This window comes from Amphibalanus amphitrite, unplaced genomic scaffold (assembly GCF_019059575.1).
Source record: "Amphibalanus amphitrite isolate SeventyFive unplaced genomic scaffold, NRLGWU_Aamphi_draft 000190F_arrow, whole genome shotgun sequence".
NCBI classification, from domain to species: domain Eukaryota; kingdom Metazoa; phylum Arthropoda; class Thecostraca; order Balanomorpha; family Balanidae; genus Amphibalanus; species Amphibalanus amphitrite.
Genome location: NW_024881685.1, coordinates 343,445 through 357,112, shown reverse-complemented (window position 1 = coordinate 357,112; position 13,668 = coordinate 343,445). Strand labels below are relative to the sequence as shown.

The 13,668-nt window shown below is 52.5% G+C and overlaps 1 protein-coding gene across 3 annotated transcripts in view; it reads right to left on the bottom strand.

The window, feature by feature from the left end:
* LOC122384441 (protein shuttle craft-like) overlaps positions 1-13,668 on the bottom strand; it is a 60,882-nt gene that overhangs the window by 9,055 nt on the left and 38,159 nt on the right. For all 3 annotated transcript variants that reach the window (XR_006257042.1, XR_006257043.1, XM_043371824.1), the window contains exons 7-12: positions 11,737-11,909; positions 9,265-9,555; positions 8,683-8,836; positions 7,791-7,990; positions 3,795-3,884; positions 2,635-2,775 (exon numbers count right to left, since the gene is read on the bottom strand). Coding sequence is in view for 1 of the 3 variants with exons in the window: in XM_043371824.1 (XP_043227759.1) it covers positions 2,635-2,775; positions 3,795-3,884; positions 7,791-7,990; positions 8,683-8,836; positions 9,265-9,555; positions 11,737-11,909 (1,049 nt within the window). In the remaining 2 variants the exon portion in view is untranslated. The remainder of the gene's footprint in view (positions 1-2,634; positions 2,776-3,794; positions 3,885-7,790; positions 7,991-8,682; positions 8,837-9,264; positions 9,556-11,736; positions 11,910-13,668) is intronic.

Below are 13,668 nucleotides of genomic sequence, written 5' to 3'. Positions count from 1 at the left end.
CCCCTACACTTAGCAATGGAACTTCTACCACAAAATGTATCTTGCAGTGGCTAGTATTGCTGTTACTACAATTTGAGAGCCTCTTAGTGTCCAAAGTTTGAATCATTTGCTGATATTTTTTTTTGCACAAAATCAAAAATACCGGCATGCTACCGGCAACACATGCCAGTTACCACGAATAAACCTGCGGTAGTGAAAAATTACCGGCATGCCGGTAGTGCGGTAGTGAAATTTTGCAACTCTACTTGGTAGCCTAAGAACACGTTTTGGGCAATCAGTCTCAGTCCATGACTCCATTCTTCGGCAACTACGGTGCAAGGCCGTTACTGTAGGAACTTGCAATTTGTACCCTTGACCTGACCACCTTGACCTTGACCTCAAACTTTAAAGTAAGTACTTGTTTTTAGTTGTTCGTGATGAGATCTTTCGATTGGCGTTTGAATTTTCCAAATCGGACCATTAGTTCGGGAGATAACAGGGGGGGGGGGGTAAAATTTACCCCCCCAGCCCCGCGCGTTCGGCTGGAGACCCCAGCCCCGCGCGGGTTAACCCTCGCCCGCACATGGGGGGAGGGTTGCCCCCCCCCAGGTAGTCTTACTGCTCTGCACTCAACATTTTTAGAGCTAGAGCCTAGAAGCCTGATTTTTCGTATAGCTGCTCCTCTATCCTTTCTTGATGTCCACTGAAAATTTCAAGTTTCTGTGGTTTTTGGTTTCGGAGATATGACCTTGTTTTTTCAGGTCATGTCATGACCCAAATGACCAATTCTCAACATCGCGCGTTGGCTGTGGGCCTTGTGAGCTTTTGACACCTTGATTTCGGCCTTTTTCGCCAGTCTTACCTCCCACCTATCATGGAACATGTTGTTCGACGACGTACAGATGTCAAGGTCAGGGTCAAGGTCAACCTAGGTCATCTAAAATAATTGCGTTTTAGGTAAGCAGAATTTACTTTTCGTGAAGTTTTTTGACTGCATTTTTGGTAAAAGCTTCTCAAATCATGATTTCATGCAATATGGACACATAAACAATCGGTGTACAGTGCACACATCAGTATACACACAGACACACACAGACATACAAACATATCATTGACCTTGACCTAACTTGACCTGAATGACCTCAGCAGCAAAAACCTGGTCGGATAGTGTGACAAAGAGATTCTAGCTGGCTTGGGACCACAAAACGGCATCGTCATCGCCATCGGTATATGATAAGCAGCGCACTTGATATCCAACGGTGACCCAACACAGCAACATTTTTTAGTTTGACCTGACCTGGAAGGTCAATGACTGATCTGAGAAGGTAAAACTGGGTATCATTCGATTCGTCTCTTCCCAAAGAATCTTTTTGGTCTTTACCGCGAAGCTCTATCTCCAACAGGAACGAAATGGCGCGGGGGGTGGCAACCCCCCCCCCATGTGCGTTCTAGGATGGGAAAATGGCATGTGCGGGCGAGGGTTAATATGGGTCATTTTATATTTCTGAGGGGTGCTTTGACTTCGGTCCATACTTGTGAGACTCAGCCGTGTGACTGCGCCCTATTGTGGGCTGTGGAAGGCGTATATAAATATTTGAGCATGTGTAATCAAATATAGTTCATTTGGCGCTATACGATGAAACAATCTTACAAAAAACATACCTATAATTTTATAATTGTTTGGAAGAGCTCGTTATGTAAAAATACTACTATTTTACCAGAAAAAAAAAACTATTCAAAAAAGGCCATCAAACAATTTTGATATAAGATACATCCATGGAATCAACTCACCGTCGGTTTTCGAATGGTCCGTATATTTCAATTTTCCTTGTGGACCACATGAGCTTTCAAAGGACCGTGAATGGAAAGGTCGCGAAATTAGCCTGACCTTAGATCACCGATATCAAAATTCCGAGGCATACGTTTTATACAAACTGTTGCTCTTACCAATCGCTGAAAGTCTCAAATCGTAGTCATCGTAGCTATGACGAGCATTAAAAATTATCATGTGAGGTCACTTGACGTGACATGCTGACCTGAACTTAGTGACCTGGGCCTGAAATTTTTACATGTGTAGAAAAGATGCCATAAAAAGGCGTGCTACGCCCGGCTGTCTTTGACATTCATGGAAAACCGCAAAGGAGTTTCCAAACACTCCCAACACGGCGCAGGTTACGAAATTTTAAAATTTCATCATATTTGACCTAACCTTCACCTGGACCTGAACTTCATCCTGCTTTGTTCCATATGTTGCAACATATGTTACAAACATATGTTGCACCCATCCTAGTCTGTGATAGTTTTTGGTGATCAGACCTGACTTTGGCCTCGAACTTTGTATGAGATCTTATGCGCTGCGGCACCTTGTATTGGTAGCTTAATAACAGGTTCTGGGTGATTAATCTCAGTCCATTCCTGGCTAACTGGATTTCAAAGCGAATAACGGCGAAACTTGCAGTTTTTACCCTTGACATGACTTTGACCTGAACTGTGATCTACTTCAGCAAAAAATGTGCTCTAAGGATAACTTTCGTTCAAGCTTTCGATGGCAGTTTTCTCCGTCCTACGATCATCCGTTTGGAGGTACGACGGGAAGGATGGGGCACCCCCAACTATACAAGCCGTATGGGCCCGCAGCGGGCGCGCACCACCGACCTGGGCGCGGCAAGGCGTGCTGGGACACTCGCCGTCGTGGCATGGCGCGCCGCACGGGTGCTGGCAGTCGCCACGCACAGCCCGGCAGGGCTGCCTGCAGCCGGCAGCCAGCTCCGGACACGGGCCCGCGTGGCACGGCTCCTGGCGCACACACACACACACACACACACACACACACAGCAGGGCGTCAGCTGGCGACCGCGACAACATCGCGGCGAGTACAGATCGCCGCGTCACACAGGCGCGGCAGCGGTCGGCGGCGACCGGGCAGCGCACGGCAGCGGTCGGCGGCGACCGGGCAGCGCACGGCAGCGGTCGGCGGCGACCGGGCAGCGCCAGCGACACGTTCGGAGCTAGCCGGCCGGTCCCCGCCTCACAGTGATCCCAGCCGACTCAACACGGGGCCTCAGAGCGACCCCAGACAACACAGGGCCTCAGAGCGACCACAGACAACACAGGGGGCTCACACGGACCACAGACAACACAGGGCCTCAGAGCGACGACAGGCAACACAGGGCCTAAGAGCGACCACAGGCAACACAGGGCTCAGAGCGACCACAGGCAACACAGGGCTCAGAGCGACCACAGGCAACACAGGGCTCAGAGCGACCAGAAGACACAGGGGCTCACACGGACCACAGACGACACAGGGGCTCACACCGACCATAGACAACACGGGGCCTCAGAGCGACCACAGGCAACACAGGGGCTCAGAGCGACCAGACAACACAGGGGCTCAGAGCGACCAGACAACACAGGGGCTCAGAGCGACCAGACAACACAGGGGCTCAGAGCGACCAGACAACACAGGGGCTCAGAGCGACCAGACAACACAGGGGTTCAGAGCGACCACAGACAACACAGGGGGCTCACACGGACCACAGACAACACAGGGCCTCAGAGCGACCACAGGCAACACAGGGCCTAAGAGCGACCACAGGCAACACAGGGCTCAGAGCGACCACAGGCAACACAGGGCTCAGAGCGACCAGAAGACACAGGGGCTCACACGGACCACAGACGACACAGGGGCTCACACGGACCACAGGCAACACGGGGCCTCAGAGCGACCACAGACAACACGGGGCCTCACCCCAGACAACACGGGGGCTCAGAGCGACCACAGACAACACAGGGTGCTACACTGGTGTCGGTCCTACCTTGCACTGGTGGCGACGGCAGGGCAGCGGCTTGCCACAGGGCCGGCCGCACGAGACGGCAGTCTGGTGGCACGGCACACTGCTCCTCTCCTGCCGCAACGGTGGACACGGTCAGAGCGGACCCGGCAAGGTCACACAGTGAGAACGGGTACCATAGCGAGTTCACGTCACATGGCCCCACCTCGCCACAGGCTACATTAATTTGATTTTATGGGTCTCATCAGGGCAAGATCATAACGCCACTGCACAAAAGGAGAAAACAGCTCTTGGCTGAGCGCGACCAGTGAATGTCGAACGCTAGAGGACCGGCCGGAGAATCTCCAGGCCGCACAGTGAAGCAAATGGGGTTCACGAGTGGCCATAAATACCGAAAAGGCCCAAATTTTAAGTTCACCTAATCGAATAAATCTTAATATGGCCATTCAGGCAAATGTTTGGGGTGTCCCAAAAAACATGATTTTCATGTTTTAGTCAAAACCGGCCTCGTGTATGATTGCCAGAATTCGTGACATTTTCTATGTCGTAAAATGACTGTCAGATACTCGCAACTTCAAACGCCGCTAGCGTGCATTCATTTCATATAAATGGCAAAAATTATGCATGGCAGTGATCCCCAAAGTCTGCTGCTTCTAATGCAGGGTCACAAAAAGACGTATCTCTTTTGGTTTGGCGTTGATCTAACAATTTGTCATCATTTTGCAATCGCAGTTTTTTTATTTAGAAATATTTGCTTTCGTTTCACCTACAGCAGTGTACACAGTGTGTGCCCGTTAGTGCATCATACCATAGCATTCCCTAATCATTTCTGAGTCGCACTGTGAAAGAATTAATGCGCTAGCACAGGGCTGACCGGCGCTACTAAAGTTTTCGTCCGTTGCGGTCGGGTGCCGCGGCGCGGTGGGCGGCCCGGGCGGCCGCGCCGCGGGCGGACGGCCTCAGCGGGGGTTCGTCGGTGCATCCCTCTGCTGTTCCTAAACGAAGTGTCCTAGCGCCTCGCGACAAAAACCAACGGATTACTCTTGCCAAGATCTCGCGAGTGAGCATATCACTTTTGAGTTAAGGTCAATATTTGACCTACTTATAGCAGGTCAAAGTTAAACGTATGTCAAAATTGCAATCCGCGTTGAAAACAATCCGCCCCGACCGCGACGGACAAAAACTTCAATAGCGCCGGTCTGCCCTGTGCTAGCGCCTCAATTCTTTCACGGTGTGACTCTGTAGAAATGGTTAGGGAATGATATGGTATGGCAGGGCCTCGGCTAAGGAATTTTGACTGGTGGGCCACTTGGGCAGCGACATGGACTGACCTTCGTAGCCATAGCCCCCCCCCCCATTTTCGATTTCTCCCCAGATTTTGGCCACTTTATTCGGCAAAAAAAAAAAACGTCAGGATGGCATGGAAAAAGTAAAAAAAAAACGAGCTCGAACCCCCCCCCCTCCCCGACTTTTCAGAGAGAGGAGAGAGTAGGGACCCTCAACCCTCTCAGTGGTGATACTCCGGCGGTGCACATAAAATCGCACAAGTAATTATGCACAAAATATTGACGCAGATTACAAAACTTTGGACGATAACTTTACGGCCGCGGTCGTGAAGACGCACAATATCACTTGCAGACTTCAATCGGCTGGAAGTCGCCGACACTACCTCTAGTTTGACTCTGGCTTATATCGTGTCTATCGGCGAGCCGTCTGAGATCGCTCGCATGCTTATCACCGACCGTCTGAACTGGTCTGTTCTTTATTCGTAGTTTTTCTTAAGGCCGTGTTACACTGCCGAATTTTGGCCACGACCCTGTCGCCGAATCATGTCGTGTAGGAAATCGGCGAACAGTTCACCGACAGAGGCGAACAGTTCGCCGACAGAGCCCGATTTGCAGAAAACGGGTGGGGGGCCCCCTAATCGTGCGCGGATCGAAGCTGATCCATGATTCGGCGAACATCGCGAATGAATGGCGAATCTGTTGCGAATAGTCGGCGATACCTTGGCAACAAGTCGGCGCACGCAGCGACATGTCGGCGGCGACTCAGCGACTGTTTGGCGATCATGTTTGTTTATCATGTTTGTTTATAATTTCGGCGAACGGCCACGAAATTTTCATTTTTCATGAAATATTCGTGGCGGTCGTGACGAACCGTAAAAGTCGCGCGGTGGACAACGACTGGTCTGCGAAATGCCAAGACCGTGGAAGAAAGATCCCAAATCGGTCCGCGACATAGGATGATTTGCATATTCCTGCACATTCGTGTACCAAAATTCGGCAGTGTAACAAGGGCTTTATAACCGACTGGTCAGCGGCTGATGCTTAAAGCCCTTGTTACACTGCCGAATTTTGGTACACGAATGTGCACGAATATGCAAGTCATCCTATGTCGCGGACCGATTCGGCCTCTTTCTTCCACGGTCTTGGCATTTCGCAGACCAGTCGGTGTTCACCGCGCGACTTTTACGGTTCGTCACGACCGCCACGAATATTTCATGAAAAATGAAAATTTCGTGGTCGTTCGCCGAACATATAATAAACGAACATGATCGCCAAACAGTCGCCGAGTCGCCGCCGACATGTCGCTGCGTGCGCCGACTTGTTGCCAAGGTATCGCCGACTATTCGCAACAGATTCGCCATTCATTCGCGATGTTCGCCGAATCATGGATCAGCTTCGACCCGCGCACGATTAGGGGGGCCCCCACCCGTTTTCTGCAAATCAGGCTCTGTCGGCGAACTGTTCGCCTCTGCCGGTGAACTGTTCGCCGATTTCCTACACGACATGATTCGGCGACAGGGTCGTGGCCAAAATTCGGCAGTGTAACACGGCCTTATGTGACTGCAACCACTCGATCAATCGGAAAGCTTGCAAGAACTCTCGCAGACCTCGATCGGCTGGAAGCCGCCGACACTATCTGTAATTGACAGAGGCAGTCGTCTTTCACGATTATTGCATAAAATTTAAAGCCTCGGTCACACTTCACCGCATTGGACGAGAAACGGACGAGAACTGTCAGCGTCCGGTGATGTCCGTTTGTTTCCGTTGGGCTTCCGTTTGTCATCTGTTAATATCCGTTCCATGTCCGGTGGTGTCCGGTTGAGCACACCGGACACCACCGGACATAGAACGGATATTAACGGATGAGAAACGGACGTCCAACGGAAACGAACGGACATCCCCCGGACATCACCGGACGCCGTCCGTTTCTCGTCCATTGGTCCAATCCGGTGAAGTGTGACCGAGGCTTAACCTACGGCTGTCTCAAGAAGCCGGGAATGGTGATGGTATTAGGCGGACAACAAAGATCAAGTTCTTACTTTTAAGTTTTATTAATACAACAATGTAGCAGGGCCTCTGTCTCTGTCTGTATCACAATGTTACCTACGTCGTGATGTAAAATGTGAAAAGTTAGATTTTTCGGAAAATTACTGGTGGGCCAAATCTTTGAGGCTGGTGGGCCATTTCGGGTCACTGGTGGGCCATTTGGCCCACCAGTTAACATGTTAGCCGAGGCCCTGTGGTATGGTGCACTAACGGTCATACACTGTGTAAACTGCTGTAGGTGAAACGAAAGCAAATATTTTTCTAAGTAAAAAACTGTGACCACTCTGTGATGACGAGGTTAACGTCCTTCATAACATACCCAAAAACAAAGGCAATCGAAACAACGATGCTCTAGATATTTACGAAAAACGTTTCTCATAGCGTTACGCGTGAAACGCACCATTAAATGAACGCACGCTAGCGGCGTTTGAACTTGCAAGTATCTGACAGTCATTCTACGACATAGAAAATGTCACGACTTCTGACAATCACACACGAGGCCGGTTTTGACAAAAATATGAAAACTATGTGATTTCAGATGCACCAAACATTTCTTTGGTTAGTCATATAGCGATTTACTTGGTTTGGTAAACTTGACTTTTTGGTATTGCTGGCCACTCGTGAACCCCATTTGCATCACTGTGGGCCGGGCAGTTGGTGCGCCGCCGTCGTCGGGCCAAGCGCTCACCTCGTGGCGTCCGTAGCAGAACTTTTTCATCAGCTGGGTGCAGGGCGGACACTCTGGCTGGCTGTGGCAGCTGTGCAGCACCGGGTGGCCGCACGGGTGGGCGCGCGAGCACGGCTGGTCGCAGGGCGGTCGCGGCGTGCCGCACGCCACCGGCGGGTACAACACCGACGCGCCGCACTCGCAGTGCAGCTCGTCAAAACCTGGCGCACACCGGAACACCGTCAGCGGACACGGAGCAGACCAGCAACGGAAACCAGCCGCCTTCAGTCCGGCCGGAAGACACAGCTACGGCTCAGAGCTACCAGGACCAGACGGCACAGGGGCTCAGAGCGACCACAGACAACACGGGGCCTCAGAGCAACCAGACAACACAGGGCCTCAGAGCGACCACAGACAACACAGGGGCTCAGAGCGACCACAGACAACACAGGGGCTCACACCGACCACAGACAACACAGGGGCTCAGAGCGACCAGACAACACAAGAACTCAGAGCGACCAGACAACACAGGGGCTCAGAGCGACCACAGACAACACAGGGCCTCAGAGCGACCAGACGACACAGGGGCTCAGAGCGACCAGACAGCACAGGGGCTCAGAGCGACCAGACAACACGGGGGCTCAGAGCGACCACAGACAACACAGGGGCTCAGAGCGACCACAGACAACACAGGGCCTCAGAGCGACCAAGGGCCTCAGAGCGACCACAGACAACACAGGGGCTCAGAGCGACCAGACAACACAGGACTCAGAGTGACCACAGACAACACAGGGGCTCACACCGACCACATACAACACAGGGGCTCAGAGCGACCAGACAACACAGGGGCTCAGAGGGAGCGTTTCGGCCGGCCGGCGGCCGGGCGCGCTCGCCTGGTTCGTGCCGCACTCACTGGCCTCCATGCATGGCCGACACTGTCCCACGTGGCAGGGCTGCTGGCACGTGTGCACGCCGCACGTCAGCCGGCGGCCGCACGTCAGCGGGCACGGGTGCTCCACTAGGATGCAGCACTCCTGGCCGCACTTGTGGCGGCCGCAGCTGCGCTTCTGTCGGGGCAGACACACACGCGGCAGCCAGTCACTACCGCGGCACACACACGGACGATAGGCTCCAAACGCCCAGCGCCGCAATCTGGAGTACCGGACTGCAATCATGCGCCACAGTGATATAGCCGTCTTTGCTCAACTAGCTGAAGCGAACAAATTTTCCAGTACATTTCAAACAGCATTCAGGGCATTCACCGCCCCTTTTGGGAATGGGATTGATAAAACAAAACAGCTAATTACAACACTTTAAAGTCACTTTTAACAGTGACACTTAACACCACGAGTGAAATAGTAGATAGGGAAGAGCAGATAGTTATAAAAGCCCAGTGTCATACAGCAGCAGAGTCCCGAGCGCCCAGTGTCACACAGCACAGTGCCTGGGCGCCCAGTGTACACAGCACAGAGCGCCCCCGGTCCCCGTCGGCCACCTTGGTGCAGCGTTTCTGGCAGCGCGCGTCGTCGGCGCGGGTGGTGAGCTCGCCGCAGGCAATCTCGCGGTCCATAAAGCCGCACCGGCACCGGACGGCCGTCTGCAGCGGGCACGGCGGACAGTCGCCCGCGTGGCAGGCGGCCCGGCACGTGTGCCGCTGGCCGGGCCGACCGCAGGCCAGTCGTCGGCCGCACGTCCCGCCGCACGTGGGCACCGGGTCGGCGCAGGAGGCGCGCGCCGGCGCCGGCAGCTCGCTCAGCGGCCGGGCGCCGCACGGACACCGCTGCACCTGTCGGACGGCACACGGTGTCAGTCGGCGCCGCACGGAGACGGACACCGCGGCAACTGAGCCCGGGACACGGCGTCAGTCACTGGGCTGTACCCGGGACACGGCGTCAGGGGCTGTACCCGGCACAGGGCGTCAGGGGCTGTGCCCGGGACACGGCGTCAGTCACTGGGCTGTACCCGGGACACGGCGTCAGGGGCTGTACCCGGCACAGGGCGTCAGGGGCTGTGCCCGGGACACGGCGTCAGTCACTGGGCTGTACCCGGGACACGGCGTCAGTCACTGGGCTGTACCCGGGACACGGCGTCAATCACTGGGCTGTACCCGGGACAGGGCGTCAGGGGCTGTACCCGGGACAGGGCGTCAGGGGCTGTACCCGGGACAGGGCGTCAGGGGCTGTACCCGGGACAGGGTGTCAGGGGCTGTACCCGGGACAGGGCGTCAGGGGCTGTACCCGGGACAGGGCGCAGCCCAGTAAGGCCAGCGGTGGCGGAAAGAGTCACCATAACACCCAACGGGGAGCAAAAACAACGCATCCACTGGCTGAATATAGAACCAAGCTGCAAGAAAGGTGAACAGTCTGTAAAGCAAACAGCTGCTATTAACCCGCGCCCCGTAGGGGGGGCCGAAACGCCCCCCCCCCCCTGTCCTTTTCGGTCGATATCTCCTAAACGGCTGGAGATATCGCCACAAAACTTTCAGGACCCCTCAGGGCATCGATTTTACACATTGTGACCAAAAATTTTTCCAGAGGCTATGATAGGTTGGCCACAAATGACGTCAGAATGACGTCATGTTCTGTCATTTTCGACCGAAAAAAGACCTTCGCGAGAAGACCTGTCAGGCCTACAGCTTGGAAGATACAGAAAAATGATTAACACACAAAAGGTGTAGAATTGACAGGGCTACAAAACTGCTATCTCGGATTTTTGAAATTTTTGAGTTTTGACCCCCAAAAATCAAAAATGCATTTTTTTATATATAAGCCGAAAAATCCAAAAAGTTTTTTGATTTTCGAAAAAACCGGAGTATATGTGATAGTACCTACCGTCTTCTATCTACATACCAAATTTCAGATCGATACCTCGTTTTTTGGCCAAGTTATAGCGAAAAAACTGTTCAAAAATGATGACGTCAAATTTTCAAACTCAATTTTTGGCAATTCTAGACCTCGTAGAGCAAAACAAAGACCACCATTGGACTCCCCGTGACGAGCTGCATCGAATCGATACCCATTTTATGCAAAAATATCAACTTTGAAATTTGACCTAATTTGACCTGACCTTGACCTGACCTTCACCAAAACGTGACCTAGGCTGGCCCCAAAGGCTACCTAACCCACATAATCGCATTTGTCATGTAAAATAGACCATAAAACATGTATCACACGACACTTTCATAATGTGACCCCCGGTGACCTGACCTCGCTGTGACCTGACCTGGTATCAGTGACCTCAGATAGCAAAGTATGTGTTTGACGAACAATGTACCATCGATGGTTTTCAATAAATTACCAATTTACTCGATTTCACAACACATTTCTTGAAATGCCTGTGAACGGTGAAAATCTGACCTTTGACCTGACCTGTGACGTCATCGGTTTGACCTAGGTCAATGAAATTTGGTCACAAGGTAGTTCCCGGGTGGGGCTATCGAACGCCGTTTGAATTTTGAAAATCGGCCGGTAACTTTCCGAGATCTTAGGGGGGGGGGGCCGAAACGGCCCCCCCCCCTACGGGTGGTAGGGTCCGCCGGTAGCCCTACGGGGCGCGGGTTAAGACCTGGCACACCAAACATCAGGAAGCTAAAAGAGGCACCAAATTAGGATTATCTGCCTAGAAAAGTTACAAACGAAGGCAGACTTCTACCCCGGCCCTTCAACCTACCACCTGTACAACGGGCGTCAGCCGGCACCGGTATCTGCATTTCAGACCTGCAGCAGCAGCCGGCAGCTTCAAAGCCAACATTAACAGCAGCAGTTAATTATAATGTGCCGATTAACCGGTGCCAAATGAGCCGGTTCAGACGGCCACCCCATACCTCACAAACAACCCAATCAGAAACAAACGATCTGCTAAACTAAAACAGAACCAAACAAACTAACTAGTAAAGAAGGGACCAGGGTCGGGCCCGGGCCGTGACCGCCACTGACCAGTTCGGGCCCGGGCCGGGGCTGCCACTGACCAGTTCGGGGCTGAGCGGGCAGGCGCCGCACTCGCCCTCGTGGCAGAGCCTGTCGCAGTGGTGTCGGCCGCAGTCGAGCTGCCGGCCGCACGGCTGGCCGCAGCAGAACGGGCCCGCGCCGGCTGTCTCCGCGGTGCACGCCTCCTGGCGCCGCTCCTTGCCGCAGAAACACACTGACAGTGGAGAAACAACAGTCAGAAACACACTGACAATGGAGAAACAACAGTCAGAAACACACTGATAGTGGAGAAACAACAGTCAGAAACACACTGACAGTGGAGAAACAACAGTCAGAAACACACTGACAGTGGAGAAACAACAGTCAGAAACACACTGACAGTGGAGAAACAACAGTCAGAAACACACTGACAGTGGAGAAACAACAGTCAGAAACACACTGACAGTGGAGAAACAACAGTCAGAAAAACACTGACAGTGGAGAAACAACAGTCAGAAACACACTGACAGTGGAGAAACAACAGTCAGAAACACACTGACAGTGGAGAAACAACAGTCAGAAACACACTGACAATGGAGAAACAACAGTCAGAAACACACTGACAGTGGAGAAACAACAGTCAGAAACACACTGACAGTGGAGAAACAACAGTGAGAAACACACTGACAGCAGTGGCAGCCGTCAGAAACACACTGATAGCAGAGTGACAGCCGTCAGAAACACACTGACAGCAGAGTGACACCCGCGCCCACACTTGTTAATCAGGTTATCTCCTGCTCTCTCTGGCTTCGCTCGCTGATGCCATTGCGCTTTGCTCGCTCCTGCCTGCTTGCAGATGAGCTGCTGGAGCTCTCCAGCAAGAACCATGCCGAAAATCCGCTTAGGAAATGGACCACTTGATTCACCATTATAGTCTTTCGGTGGCTTAGGCTAAAAACTACACTCCAGGGCCTCGCCTAACATGTCAACTGGGGGTGGGGCAACCCCCCCCCCCCCGTCACCGGCCTGCCTCCCCCCCAGTCAGGGTAAAAATGTCACTACTGGGGGGCCGGCAAAAGCGAAAAAGCAAACGAATTTTTACTGCGAGGCGTCAGTGTACATAAAAACAAATGGAAGAAATGTGAGCACATTGATATACCCGATTACCTGTGACTGTTTTCACGTGTTTATTTTGTTTACTTGATACCAATATTTTTTTTTGCGCTCAGCAATACGTTACATTTCGTCTTTTCAGGCGACCTAACTCCGTGTCCCGCATAAACTCATTTCCGCATCAATTTGTTGTTTCTGTCCTCGGGGCGTCAATCTGTAATATATATACGTGAACGTGCGGGCCCTCGGCATAAGGCCCACGGGAGCCGCCCGCCAGCCGGCGAAGGCTAACATCTAGGTACGTGGGACCTCAGATACCATGTGTATTGTGTAGGTCGTCGGAGAGGAATACAAGGCCCCTGTAGGGTCCTTACATGCCGACATAGGCTCTCAGAGGTCAGCGTGATGCCCAAAAAGGTTAGTGTGGCTCTTCTCCGTCAGCTGCAGCCTACGTGGTTGCTGACGAAGAAAGCTCTCAAAGGCTGGCAACAGGCCTCAGCGATCAGTTAGCCAACAGACTACAGAGGCCGATTTGGAGCCGACAGAGATCAGTGGGCTCCTCAACTTTTCGAGTAAGCACGAGCACTGTGCATGGTCCCCAATCCCGTTTCAGGGCCCACTTTTGCCTTGGCTCATCCATCTGCAAAAAAAAAAGATGGTAGGCAATAGCCTAGGCATACTTGTATAGAAAATACCGCCTTTTCCGCCCGTTCTCGAATTCGCTTGTAAAAAATTGCTAAGATACGATCGATGTTCAGGCAATTCGAGGGCATCAATTGCCCATTGTGCTCGATTATTATCAGAACATATTCTATTTGAAACGTTCTAACTCTACCTTGCACGAGCCGAGCTAAGAAGCGCATACAAATAAGTGATGATGG